The sequence below is a fragment of the Lynx canadensis genome, chromosome D2 (assembly GCF_007474595.2).
Source record: "Lynx canadensis isolate LIC74 chromosome D2, mLynCan4.pri.v2, whole genome shotgun sequence".
In the NCBI taxonomy this organism is placed as follows: domain Eukaryota; kingdom Metazoa; phylum Chordata; class Mammalia; order Carnivora; family Felidae; genus Lynx; species Lynx canadensis.
In genome coordinates this window covers 262,310-274,975 of record NC_044313.2, presented here as the reverse complement: position 1 = coordinate 274,975, position 12,666 = coordinate 262,310, and the positions used below count along the sequence as shown (strand labels likewise).

Sequence of the window (12,666 nt, the reverse complement as noted above, 5' to 3'; positions counted from 1 at the left end):
ATGGCCGGGAACCCCGAGCCCAGCCCACAGGGTCTCGTGGTGGTGGCTGGCGCCTGAGCCTGGCCCTCGCCCCGCGCCCCTGGCTCCTGCTCCACCTCGGGCCTTCTGGCCTTCTACGCCTTCTGGCCTCGGGGCCCGCAGCCCTTAGCCGGCCGCCCCCCATCCACCTGCAGTCCCGACCCCGCGCCGCGTCCTCCGCGCCCACCGCGCCCGCCGCGCCCGCTTCCACCAGCCCACCCCCGCCCCACTCCCACTCCCACTCCCACCTCCACTCCCATTTACCTCCAGTTCCGCCCCGCCCCCTCGCCCCGCCCCTCGCCCCCGCCCGCCACGGTCCTCTGGGTGCTCTCCGCGCTTGAGAGCGGCGGAGACGCGCGGCGACTGCTCGGGACGGCGCGATTGAGTCGAGTGGCGGCCGCGCGTGAGGCCCCGGGTCGCGGCCCGCGGGTGCTGGTGGTGGGCGGTGCATCGCGGGGCTGGGGCGGCGCAAAGGCTCTGCAGCCACCCGGCCTTCCGGCGGCTGCGGGTCCTGGAGGCCACTTCCCGCGCCGGCGGCCGCATCTGCTCAGAGCGCAGCTTCGGTAACGGCCTTTCTCGTAACCCCTTTCCGGACCCCCTTTCTGGAACCCAGCGGGTGTCGCCCGAGCTCTGCCGCTACTGTCCGGCCTGCGCCTAGGTTAACAGACCCAGAAGCCTTACCTGGTCCCTGAGTGAATCTCCGCCCCACCCCACTTAATCAGCCAAAGTTCAATGGTCCCCGAAACTCAGCTGCCTGGTTGGCAGGCCTGCCCCTGCGGAGGAGGGTAAACCCATGTCTCTGCAGTCGCCCCCGTTGTGTCCCACAAGTAGCACCGCCCCCCTCCTCTCCCCCCCCCCCCCCAAGCCTCGGGACCACTCCCAGGTGTCCCTTTTGCCCCCATGCCTGCTCTCCACGTGTCCTCCCAGGGCAGGTGCGGGCCAGCACCCCCTCCTCAAGTGTCCCCCTTAAACCAGGTCTGAGCAGGTGCTGCCATGAAGGACTGTAATCTTTCAGGGACTCTATGGCCCTGGGCTGGTTTTCAGAGCTTATTTGGGGAGGGCAGGGCTGCGTGTGGTCCGGGAGAAGGGCTCAGGGGTGGCCTTTGTGGAGAGAGAACCTCAAGGTGGCATCTCCTGCCCTTCCCAGGTGGCGTGGTAGAGCTAGGTGCTCACTGGATCCACGGGCCCTCCCAGGGCAACCCCGTCTTCCAGCTGGCGGCCAGGTACCAGCTGCTGGAGGAAAAGGACTTGTCAGAGGAGAACCAGCTGATTGAGACTGGGGGCCACGTGGGCTTGCCTTCCGTGTCCTACACTAGCTCTGGGGTAAGTGTGAGCCATGAGCTGGTGGTGGAGATGGCTGGTCTGTTCTATGGGCTCATCGACCAGACTCGGGAGTTCCTGCGCCTGCCGGACGCCCCAGTGCCCAGTGTCGGGGAGTACCTGAAGAGGGAGATCAGTCAGCATGCAGCTGGCTGGACGGAGGACGAGGAGACCAGGAAACTCAAGCTGGCCATCCTCAACAGCTTCTTCAACGTGGAGTGCTGTGTGAGCGGCACCCACAGCATGGACCTGGTGGCCCTCGCACCCTTCGGGGAATACACCGTGCTGCCGGGGCTGGATTGCACCTTTCCTGGGTATGTGCCTGCCCCACCCGCCCAGTCAGCCCTCCACCCCCCGGTCCCCCTCCATGTCCCCCCACCGTCCCTCCACCTACCCAGGCCCCCCATGTCCCTCCCCCACCCAAGTTCCCCCATGTTCCCCCCAACATCCCTCCACCCACCCAAGTTCCCCCATGTCCCCCCACCATCCCTCCACCCACCCAGGCCCCCATGTCCCCCCACAGTCCCTCCACCCACCCAGGCCCCCATGTCCCCCCACTGTCCCTCCACCCCCCAGGCCCCATGTCCCCTCGCCGTCCCTCCACCCACCCAGGCCCCTCCATGTCCCCCCGCCGTCCTTCCACCCACCCAGGCCCCTCCATGTCCCCCCGCTGTCCTTCCACCCACCCAGGCCCCCATGTCCCCCCACCATCCCTCCACCCACCCAGGCCCCCATGTCCCCCACAGTTCTTCCACCCCCCAGGCCCCTCCATGTCCCCCCACTGTCCTTCCACCCACCCCCCCCATGTCCCCCACTGTCCCTCCACCCACTCATGTCCCCCCACAGTCCCTACACCCACCTAGGCCCCCATGTCCCCCACTGTCCCTCCACCCACCCAGGCCCCCATGTCCCCCCACAGTCCCTCCACCCACCCAGGCCCCCCCATGTCCCCCCACCGTCCCTCCACCCACCCAGGCCCCCATGTCCCCCACAGTCCCTCCACCCACCCAGGCCCCTATGTCCCCCCACAGTCCCTCCACCCACCCAGGCACCCCCATGTCCCCCCACCGTCCCTCCACCCACCCAGGCCCCGCCATGTCCCCCACCGTCCTACCACCCACCCAGTCCCCATGTCCCCCCCACCGTCCCTCCACCCACCCAGGCCCCTATGTCCCCCCCTGTCCCTCCACCCACCCAAGCCCCCATGTCCCCCCACAGTCCCTCCACCCCCCCATGTCCCCCCACAGTCCCTACACCCACCTAGGCCCCCATGTCCCCCACTGTCCCTCCACCCACCCAGGCCCCCATGTCCCCCCACTGTCCCTCCACCCACCCAGGCCCCCCCCATGTCCCCCCCACTGTCCCTCCACCCACCCAGGCCCCTATGTCCCCCCCCAGTCCCTCCACCCACCCAGGCCCCCATGTCCCCCCACAGTCCCTCCACCCACCCGGCACCCCCATGTCCCCCCACCGTCCTCCACCCACCCCGGCCCCCATGTCCCCCCCCAGTCCCTCCACCCCCCCAGGCCCCCTCTTGAAGTCCTGGACCTCTCCACGCACCCAGGCCCCTCCATACACCCTGGGACTTCTTTCATTTACCTCAGGTTGAGCTGGGAAGCAGGGGAGGGTGACAGGGTCAGGGGGACATTAGTCTTCCCTGTTTTAGAGAGATCGCTTGTTTCTCTAGTTTTGCTCATTTAGGAAAAATAATTATTTTCAAGAAAAGGTGGTTAGAAGAAGGCCAGTGCGTCTCACAGAGCTTTCTTCTGCCGTGTTTAGGAGGCCCCTTATGTGCTAAGTGCTGTGTGAAGGCTTCAGACCCCCGTGATGGGACAGACAGCCACCCCTGTGGTGGGTGGGCCTGTCCTGCCCTCCCCCCCCCCCCCCAGCATTCCAGAGACCCTCGAAGGCTTGTCCGCTCTGGGCTCTGTCTGCCGGGCTGTCCAGGCATTCACCCCCAGGTTCTGGCAGAGGAGGGCATCTGTGATCAGAAGTAGGGGGCCAGGCCGGGCAGGGAGGAGGCTTCTCCCACGATTGCCTCCATTTGCTCATGCTCGTGGACTCCTCCTGGTTGCCCCGACTGAGGTGGACTGGAAAACCACCAGGGCAGGGGTGGGGGGAACCCTTGCCCTCCTCCCTCCTTCCCTGCAGGCACTCCTCCAGCGGCTTTCCTCTGAAGACACCAGCGCTTCTGTCTCTCCTAGGGGCTACCAGGGGGCTCACAAACCGCATAATGGCCTCCTTGCCCGAGGACGTGGTAGTTTTTAACAAGCCTGTAAAGACCATTCACTGGAATGGGTCCTTCCGGGAAGCCTCTTCTCCTGGGGAGACGTGTCCGGTGTTGGTGGAGTGTGAGGACGGAGGCTGCTTCCCTGCACATCATGTCATTGTCACTGTGCCCTTAGGTAAAGCTGCTTTTCCCCACGGGTTTCCCTCTGGTCACCCATCCCAGGTGCCCTGGCCTCTGGCTCTCTCCCACCTCAGCTGGCTCTGTGGTGTTTGTTCGGCTGCTAAGCTCGTATTTTCATTGTAGTCCTGGACAGGATTATTCTAATGTGTTTTGTAGCAACTGCATGCTTTGGAATTGAGTTTCACAGTAAGAGAAAGCCCACGTGTTGCTTCTTCAGAGGTCATTTATGGGCAGGTTGGGACTGCCTCCAGGGGTTCCCCAAACCCTGCTTTCTTGGACACGGCAAAGGGTGTGACAGCCAGGTCTCAGGTTCAGTCCTCGTATGATTGAGAAAGGAGTCAAGTATAGGGTTCCGTTTAATTCTAGATCTGATGCCCTAGACAGAAGCCATTGGTGGGAGTTGGAAATTTGACAAAGGATGGGAGTGGCTGGGAGCCACGCCGTGTCTGTGCTATCTCACTTACTCCCCACACTTAGTTGTCCAAGTTCACCAGCCTAGCAAAGCCAGAGCTGCTGTAAGATGAAGAGTCCCCCCAGCCCGGTGGCTACAGCCTGCACCCTGGGGTCCCTTCAGGACGCAGCTTGCTGAACACCTAGTCCGTTCTCCCACATGTGGAATCGTACTGGACATATTAGCATAGTCTTCGGCTGCTCCTCTCTTGCCAACCCTGTCTTTTTGGTTAATACAACTTGTGTCAGTGTTTCCAACTCAGCACATATAGATCCGTGACATGGGTTTTTCCCCCCACCAATGTCTGTGTTCATTCACTGCTGTGGTGTGTGCTAACTGAGCCTCTGCTATAATCAGCAGGTGCATTACTGTGAATGTTGACATTGTTCACAAGGAGCCAGGACACCTGTCACGTAGCCACATAGTTATAGCCACATAGTTATTTCTTATTTGAAGATGTCATTACTCAATATTACTTAAAATCGGTGGAAGTTTAGGTTATTTTCACTTTTTCTGTTTTACGTAACGTTTCCCACGTGCATTTAAAAACACTTGTGTGGGACACCTGGGTGGTTCAGTCGGTTGAGCATCCAACTCCTGATTTCAGCTCAGGTCATGATCCCAGGGTCGTAAGATGGACCCCTGTGTCGGGCTCTGTGCTGAGTGTGGAGGCTGCTTGAGTCTCTCCCTCTCTCTCTCTCTCTCTCTCTTTCCCTCTTTCTCTCCCTCTCCCTCCCTCCTCTCTCCATCCCTCCCTCTGTCCCGCTCCCCTATGCACACACACACACACTCCCTCTCTCTCAAATAAAATTCAAACCCCCAAAACCAAAACAAACAAAACGCATGTGCGAACGTCCTGTGGCATGGATTGCAGTAGAGAACTGCTGGGCAGACGGGGACTGTGGCGGAGGGCACGTGACCCCCCTGTGGATCTGCTTCCTGTTGGGCTGTTTGTCCTTTACTCACTGCCTTTCAAGATATCTCTGTCTTAAGGAGATTGGCTTGTGCTGCAAACATTGACTCTGGGCAAGATATAATTTTTTGTCATGCAGATACTCTTTCTGTAGCTTCTGATAAAGCCTGTTTGTTGTCTCCTCCAAACCAATCCACGTCAGCATGGGACTGCAGACGTCTCGAGGTGGAAGGTTTAGAAGGGGAAGCTGTCCTGAGAACGGTTCGGGGGTGTGTGCCAGCGGCCCCTGCCTGACCAGCTGGCCACGGGGCCCTCTGTGTCCCTCCACGGTGGTGCTGCTCGCTGAGGCTGAGTCCAGAGATGGCCAGAGCCAGCCCGGCGTCTGGGAGCCCAGTTGAGCTGGGGCTGGTGTGGGTCCTGGAGGCCTCTTCTCTGACTCCTCTGATGGGGGTCGGTGTGTGACTCTCGCCTCCAGGTTAAGAGATGTGGTGTAAGTTGGGTCCACTTCTGAATTCCAGGTTTTCTTAAAGAACGTCTGGACACCTTCTTTGAGCCCCCGCTGCCCACCCAGAAGGCAGAAGCGATCAGGAAAATAGGCTTTGGGACCAACAATAAAATCTTCCTGGGTTTGAGGAGCCCTTCTGGGAGCCAGACTGCCAGTTCATCCAGGTGGTGTGGGAAGACACGTCGCCCCTGCAGGACGGCGCCTCCGAGCCCCAGCACGTCTGGTTCAGAAGCTTATTGGCTTTCTAGTCCTGCCTCCCTTCGAGTACGTACGCTTCTTGGGTTTCTCTGAGGAAGCTTCAGGTGTGAGCTCTGAAGGGGCTGGCGCGTTGGCCTTAGTTTGGTTGAGAATCAGCGGTGTGTTGGTTCACTGGGAGGTGTTTCTGGAGGATTTCTGGGTGGGATCCCAAGGGCAGCCAGAGCCTGAGGACAGACACCAGGGGGCTAACCCTGCAGGACAGACAGAAGCCTGCTCCGGGCCTGGGGGCCTGGAATGTGCCGGTGGCCTGGCAGGAATGTTCAATCAGTAAGAAAGTATTTCCTGAAACCCCCAGGAAGCTGGGGCGTGTAGGGTTCAGGAGGAATTTGAAACATGGATTGTCTGTAGCTGGAAGACAGTATTTAAAACCTGTTGCAGTAATTGAGCAATACGCTTACAAGTCATGGAATCAAAGACCCATCAGTGGCTAAATTGTGTGGCCCAGCCATAAACATAAATAATGTGGCAACTCTGGACTCGGTGTTTACTCAGAAATAAGACCATGAATAATTGGGGCAGCAAGATCAAAAGCGTGGTTAGTATGTTGTGGTCCAGTTTTCCACACAGAGAACGGGGTTGGGGATCGGGGACCATGTTCTTGGCCTGGAGACAAAACACAGGCATGCCTGCCGGCATAGAGCACGTCCCCAGTGGTCATGAGAGTAGGATATACGGGCTCCTCCAGCCTACGAGGGACCCTGCATGTCTCCTTTGCACTGAGGATGAAGCTGACTCCAGGGCTCAGAAATGTGGCCGGGGTTGTGTGGATGGGTGGTGGAGCGGTGGCTTGGGGGGCCCGGCCAGCTTCCCAACGCCTGGCTCTCTGGCCTATGCTCTGTGCTCAGGACATTGGTGGGCATGACAGTCCTGGGACACGTCATGGCTCTCACACTTTGTGTCTCAGGAACCCCCTTTATACTCTTTAAAGTATTGAGGATCCCAAAGAGCCGTTGTTTATGTGGTTGTATCTGTGCATTTACCACATTAGAGATTAAAACTGAGAAATTTAAAAATTGTTATTTTTAAATGGTAAGCCTATACCATGTTAACATAAATATCATTTTTAAATGAAAAGTAACTGTATTTCTTAAAAAAAAAATTTAAAACATTTTATTTATTTTTGAAAGACAGAAAGAGAGAGTGAGCCGGGGAGGGGGAGAGAGAGAGAGAAAGGGAGACACAGAATCCGAAGCAGGCTCTAGGCTCTGGGTTGTCAGCACAGAGCCCGGTGCAGGGCTTGAACCCACGAACCGTGAGATCATGACCCCAGGGAAAACAAGAGTCCATGCTTAACTGCCTGAGCCACCCAGGCGCCCTGTGAAATGAGCTCTGACCTCACAGAACCCGGAGTTTGTGGCCCACACTTGCAGAACCGCCCGACACAGTGACTGTGGCCACAGCTGGCCGGGGGCCAGGCGTGTCAGGGGTGTGTCTCCCCACACAGGTCTGCCCACGTCCTTTGTGGGTTCATCGCTGGGCTGGAGTCCGAGTTCATGGAGACCCGTCCGACGAGGAAGTGCTTCTGTCTCTGACCCAAGTGCTCCGCAGGTGACAGGTACCGAGCACACGTGCGGCCAGGGCACCACCTGGGCCCCTTGGTGAACTCTGGTAGGGCAAACCAGGGCACCACCTGTGCAGAAGTGAACTTGGAGCTGTGAGCCTCTAGGACAGTCCTCCCTTCTATTAGTGGGGTCACTCGAGTGTTCATCCTGAGGACCGAAATGGCTTTGCGAACACGTTCCCTTTTTTCTGTTTCTGGGGGTTCTGAGTTAAGCAAAGCGGGTAAGACAGAGACAACCCCTGAATGAATACATTCGTGGCTTGGGTTTCATTCCAGGTAGTTCCTGACTTTCCAGCTGCGGGGTCTTTTTTTTTTTTTTTTTTTTAATTTTTTTTAATGTTATTTGTGTTTTGAGGACAGAGAGAGACAGAGCATGAACGGGGGAGGGCCAGAGAGAGAGGGAGACACAGAATCCGAAGTAGGCTCCAGGCTCTGAGCTGTAGCACAGAGCCCGACGCGGGGCTCGAACTCACAGACCGCAAGATCATGACCTGAGCCACCCAGGCGCCCCGTCCAGCTGCGGGGTCTTAAATGGAAGAGCGGCTGGGGTCGGGCGGCCCGCGTGCAGGGGTAAACGCGTGTCTCTGGGTTCAGGAAACGCCGAGCTCCCCGCGCCCAGGAGCGTGCTGCGCTCCGCGCTGGCACAGCGCCCCGTACACCAGGGGCTCCTACAGCTACGTGGCGGTGGGCAGCTCCGGGGACGACGTGGACCTGCTGGCGCAGCCCCTGCCTGCGGACGGCGCGGAGGCGCAGGTGAGGCGGCGGGTGGGCGGAGTCCGTGGGCTTCTTGAAATCGTGAACTGTTACGCATGTATTATTTTATCAGAAGTCTACATGCGCATAGACTGAGCATCAGGAGAGTTCGGCAGTGCTGGCTAACAAAATAAAATAACACGAGATATAGCAGCTGGCGGAGGCCCGACACCCCCTTCCCAGACTATTCTGGCGGAGTCTCCTCTCCAGGTTTATCACATCTCCAAATAACGCGTCTACCTGCCCCAAAGCATGCAGTCGTGGAACACTTCGAATGTGTGCACAAGCAGGCGGAACCTTTGGGTCTCCATCTCCAACTTCCGAGCTGTCAGGTGGCGGCGGTCACTCACCTCCCCCAACCCCGTGATCGTGAAGCGTGCCCCACAGGTGACATCATCTTCCTGCACATATTTCCGGTGCGTCTCTAAAGGATGAGGATGCCCTCTGAAGATGTATCACTATAACATCGTTATCGCAGTTACGAATTTACACTAATTCCTCCATATTGTCCACACTGTTCAGTTTTCCATGTGCTTTTATGATCTCTTTTTGGTTTGCTTGTTGATAACGTTGCTCCTTGAATTTTCAGTTTTAAGCATCACTGAATTCTCACTATGGCCGATCAGGTGTTAGCTCTCTTCACTCCCCATGCTTGCAGCAGTACTTTGGGTGAGGCCCTGTCCACCCCTGGGTGCAAGGAAGCTGCGGCTCCCTTTTCCTGCCTCTTTGTAGATGTGAGCGTGTTTCTCAGTGTGAGTGTGTGCAGCATGTATGTGAGTGTGGGAGAGAGTGTGCAGGCTCATTTTCTTTGCCTGGGTTCTGCTAACTGTTTACATTGTCTCCCGCTTCCTTCCCTCGGGCCAGAGTCAGCTCCAGCCCCCTTCAGGCACAGCTGTGGCCTGCCCCCCACCCACGCCTCGTGCCCATGCCCTACCTGCCCGGAGCCCACACCCTGCCTGCCCCCAGCCCCACCCCTTACTGTGTTGGAGCATTTATTCCAGTAGCTTCCTGAGGAGGGGGTGCAGGAGGTAAATGTTTTAGGGAAAGTTTGCAGGTGTGGAAATGTCCTTTTTTCTACCCTTATACTTAGGTGGTCCAGTCCTGTCACTACAGAAACCAACCACCCTAAAACCCACTGGTAAAAAACAGACACTTATTATGATGACAGATCCTATAGGTTGGCACAAGGGGGACCGTGTGTTTCTGCCATTTGATGTCCTGGGGTCTCAGCTGGGAAGACGACCTATGGGGATCACGCAGGGTTGGGGCGGGGGTCATCTGAGGCCTCTTCTCTTGCATAGCTGCCCGGGGCGGGGACCCTGACTGGAGTGCCTGCCCGTGGCCTGTGTGGCCCTGGCTTCCTCACAGCATGGCCGCCTCATGCGGCTGCCCACGTGGTGCCCACGACTCTTAGCACAGGTGTGCCCGGGAGCAGGACGCTGCTGGGTGCCAGACGGTGCGGCTGGGCCACACTCCACTGCCCAGCGCGGTCACACGCCTGCCCAGATTCCCGGGGCGGGACGCAGAGCCTACCTTTCAGTGGGAGGCGTCTCCAAAAACTTGTAGCCGTGTAAGAGCCACACACTGGGTGTAGACCCTAGTTCGAGAGTCACTGCCCTCAGGTGTGGAAGACATTCTCCGGTGCTGCAGTGGGGAAGTCCGGGGACATTCAGGTTCCTTTCTTTCCTACCTCCTAGGAAGCTTGGAAGAACATTAGGGCCCTGCTCTCACCAAGCACCTGCCCCACTCCCCCACACTGACGCCACCCTGCACCTTGCCTCGCACCTCACGGAGCTTCCACCGTGCGACTGCTGTCAGCTGGGAGAGTCTCTTAGATTTGCTTTCTTCTCTCTGTTCTTTTTTCTTCTCTTTTTCTTGCTGAGATTTCTGTTGTTTGGATGCTGGACTGGTCCTCAAATTTTCTTATCTTTTTCCCTCCTAATTTCCATCTCTTTGGTTTGTCACTCTGCATTTTGGGCGATGTTCTTAACATTGCATCCCAAACGGTCTGTTGAATTTTCCATTTTGCAGTAACATTTGGTTCCAGGCGTGTTTGCTCATGTTTCCGGATGTCTTGGGGCTCCGTGGGATTAGTGAAGAATACAGCCACGCCCTTGCCCCCAGCTCGTGGCCACGGTGCAGTCGTGTGGCCACAGCCTGACTCCTGTGCCCCGTGCTAACCCCGGCTTCTCTTTCCAGGTCCTGTTTGCAGGGGAAGCCACACATCGGGCGTTTTACTCCACCACGCACGGGGCTCTGCTGTCTGGCTGGAGGGAGGCCGACCGGCTCATCGCTCTGTGGGACACCCAAGCGCAGCTGCCTGAGCCCGGCTCTGAGCCCTGCTCCTTCCATTCCGAGCTGGGCTCTGCCCCTCCTTGTCCGGGGGAGGCTGCCACCATCCTTTCTCTGACAGCGTCTGGCCTGGCCAAGATTTGGGGATATTAATGACAGCCTTCCTTTTTTGGCGACTGGGGACAGCTCTCATTTCTCACGTGTATCATGGAGTCTGGTCAGGCCGAGCTTGAGCTGAGTGCGAGGTCTTCCTGGAGAAGTGTGATGCAAGGCGCCAGCACTGCTGCTGAGGGCGTGCACATAAAGTGTGTTAAAGCCTCCGTGTGTCCTCATCCTTCCCCCCCAGGGCTGCAGCATCTGTCGCTTCTGTCTTCGCCTGGTCCCAGGCTGGGTCCCTGCAGGGCCCGGTGCCCCCTCCCCTGAGTTCCCTGGACTTTGGGTGCTGTGGTCGCCCCTGGTCCCAGGCATCTCCTGGTGTCCCGAGCTCTCATTGCTGGTGCTCAGGACCGTGCTGACGAGATACCTTAGCAGACAACCCATGGCGTGCTGGGCTGGGTGTCGGCCAGGTGGTGGGAGCCATGAGTGCACGGGGCACCCCGTCCTGACTTGGGGCCAGAGGTTTTCTGGAGGAAGTGGATGAACAAGTCCTCATGAACGCAGAGGAGGGGGACAGCTGGTGTGTCAGGGTGAGTGGGGAGCATGCCAGTGCAGCGGGCAGTGTTGGGGTGAGAGTGTGGGGATGCCCTGGGTGTTCTGCTCAGCTGACCTCAGCTTCCCTTCCTCCAACTGTCCCAGTGAGAGGGTCGAAGTACCTCCATTTTCACAGCTGGGGAAAGCACAAAATACCTAGAGGGTCGAGTTCAGTAATTGCCCAGTCTCACGACTGCCGGCGTAGAGCTTGGGCATCGTCCCAGGACAGGCCCTGGGGGGAGGCAGGTGTGGCTGGAGGGTGGCACTTTGGAGGAGGCACTTTGGCCACCCTCAGAGGGTGCCTCTGAGGCAGGAGCCTCAGAGGCCTGGACTCTATGCTGCAGGCGGTGGGGGCTGCTGGCCCTGCAACCCCCTTTGAAGTCAGTGGCTTGTGCCTGTCCTCATATCTCTGGCTGCAGTCTGTGTCCTGCTCTGGGGTGGGGGCACCCTGGCTCCGGGGGTGAGTGTATGTGTGTTCGGAAGAAGGGCTTTGGGGCCAGGCCTGTCTGGGCTCTTCTCCAATCCCGAGTGGTGCCCAACATGCCCTCGGCCCCAGCACACTCTGCACAGGCCCTTCTCATACCTTCCCCTCCCAGATCAGGTCGCCCCTCCAAGGGGTCTTCCTTGCCTCCACCCTAGAGCTCTGTATGTGTGTCTACTGCCGTGTGTCACTGGAGTGATTTTGCACGGGACACCTACCAGTGAGCTTTTTTTTTTTTTTTTTTTTTTTTAACGTTTATTTTTGAGAGAGAGAGAGAGAGATAATGAGTGCACAAGCGGGGGAGAGGCAGAGAGAGGCAGACACAGAGTCTGAGGCAGGCTCCAGGCTCTGAGCCATCAGCACAGAGCCTGACGCGGGGCTTGAACTCACGATCTGTGAGACCATGACCTGAGCCGACGCTGGGCGCTTAACCAGCTGAGCCGCCCAGGTGCCCCAACAGGGTTTTACTTTAGTTTTACAGTCCTAGGTCTATGAGAGATTGCAGCTTCCCTCAGGCGCAATGATCTGTATTGTTGACATCCATCCAAGAGTTCATTGAGCCACATGCTTTTGGGAGACATTTCTTGTATCCAGAGTGACAAAGGCTGTCCTCTTGGTGGGATGGCTGCTCTGTGATGGGGGGCTGAGGGCTGGGTCCTCTTCTGGTGACGAACTCATCTGGAGGCCACCTGGGAAGGCTGGTGGATTTGTTTCTCCCATGGTGGATTTGTTTCTCAATCTCTGGAATGTTTAGTGCTGAGAATTAGGAGGTTTAAGACCATCACAGTAGTGACATTTTTGTGCGGAGAATCCAAGCATGTTTCCAATTTTAGGAACTTGTTTCAAAAATTACATTTAGAGTAATATTCTTGTACCCAGTGTACGCTGAGTAGCTGGTTGGACTCAGATTAAAGCTAAAACCTGGGGCGCCTGGGTGGCTCAGTTGGTTGGGCCTCTGACTTCGGCTTAGGGCACGATCTCGTCCACACGTGAGTTGGAGCCGCGTGTGGGACT

At 58.0% G+C, this 12,666-nt stretch overlaps 1 protein-coding gene across 1 annotated transcript; it reads left to right on the top strand.

Moving 5' to 3' along the window:
• PAOX (polyamine oxidase) lies at positions 1 to 10,801 on the top strand. The gene is given in 13 exon segments (XM_032595295.1): positions 1 to 42; positions 289 to 467; positions 469 to 581; positions 1,166 to 1,658; positions 3,553 to 3,743; positions 5,631 to 5,735; positions 5,738 to 5,842; positions 5,845 to 5,881; positions 7,320 to 7,375; positions 7,378 to 7,423; positions 8,005 to 8,074; positions 8,076 to 8,189; positions 10,389 to 10,801. Coding segments are annotated over 13 exon segments (1,797 nt in total). The 3' UTR covers positions 10,635 to 10,801.
• The last annotated feature ends 1,865 nt before the right edge of the window (positions 10,802 to 12,666 follow it).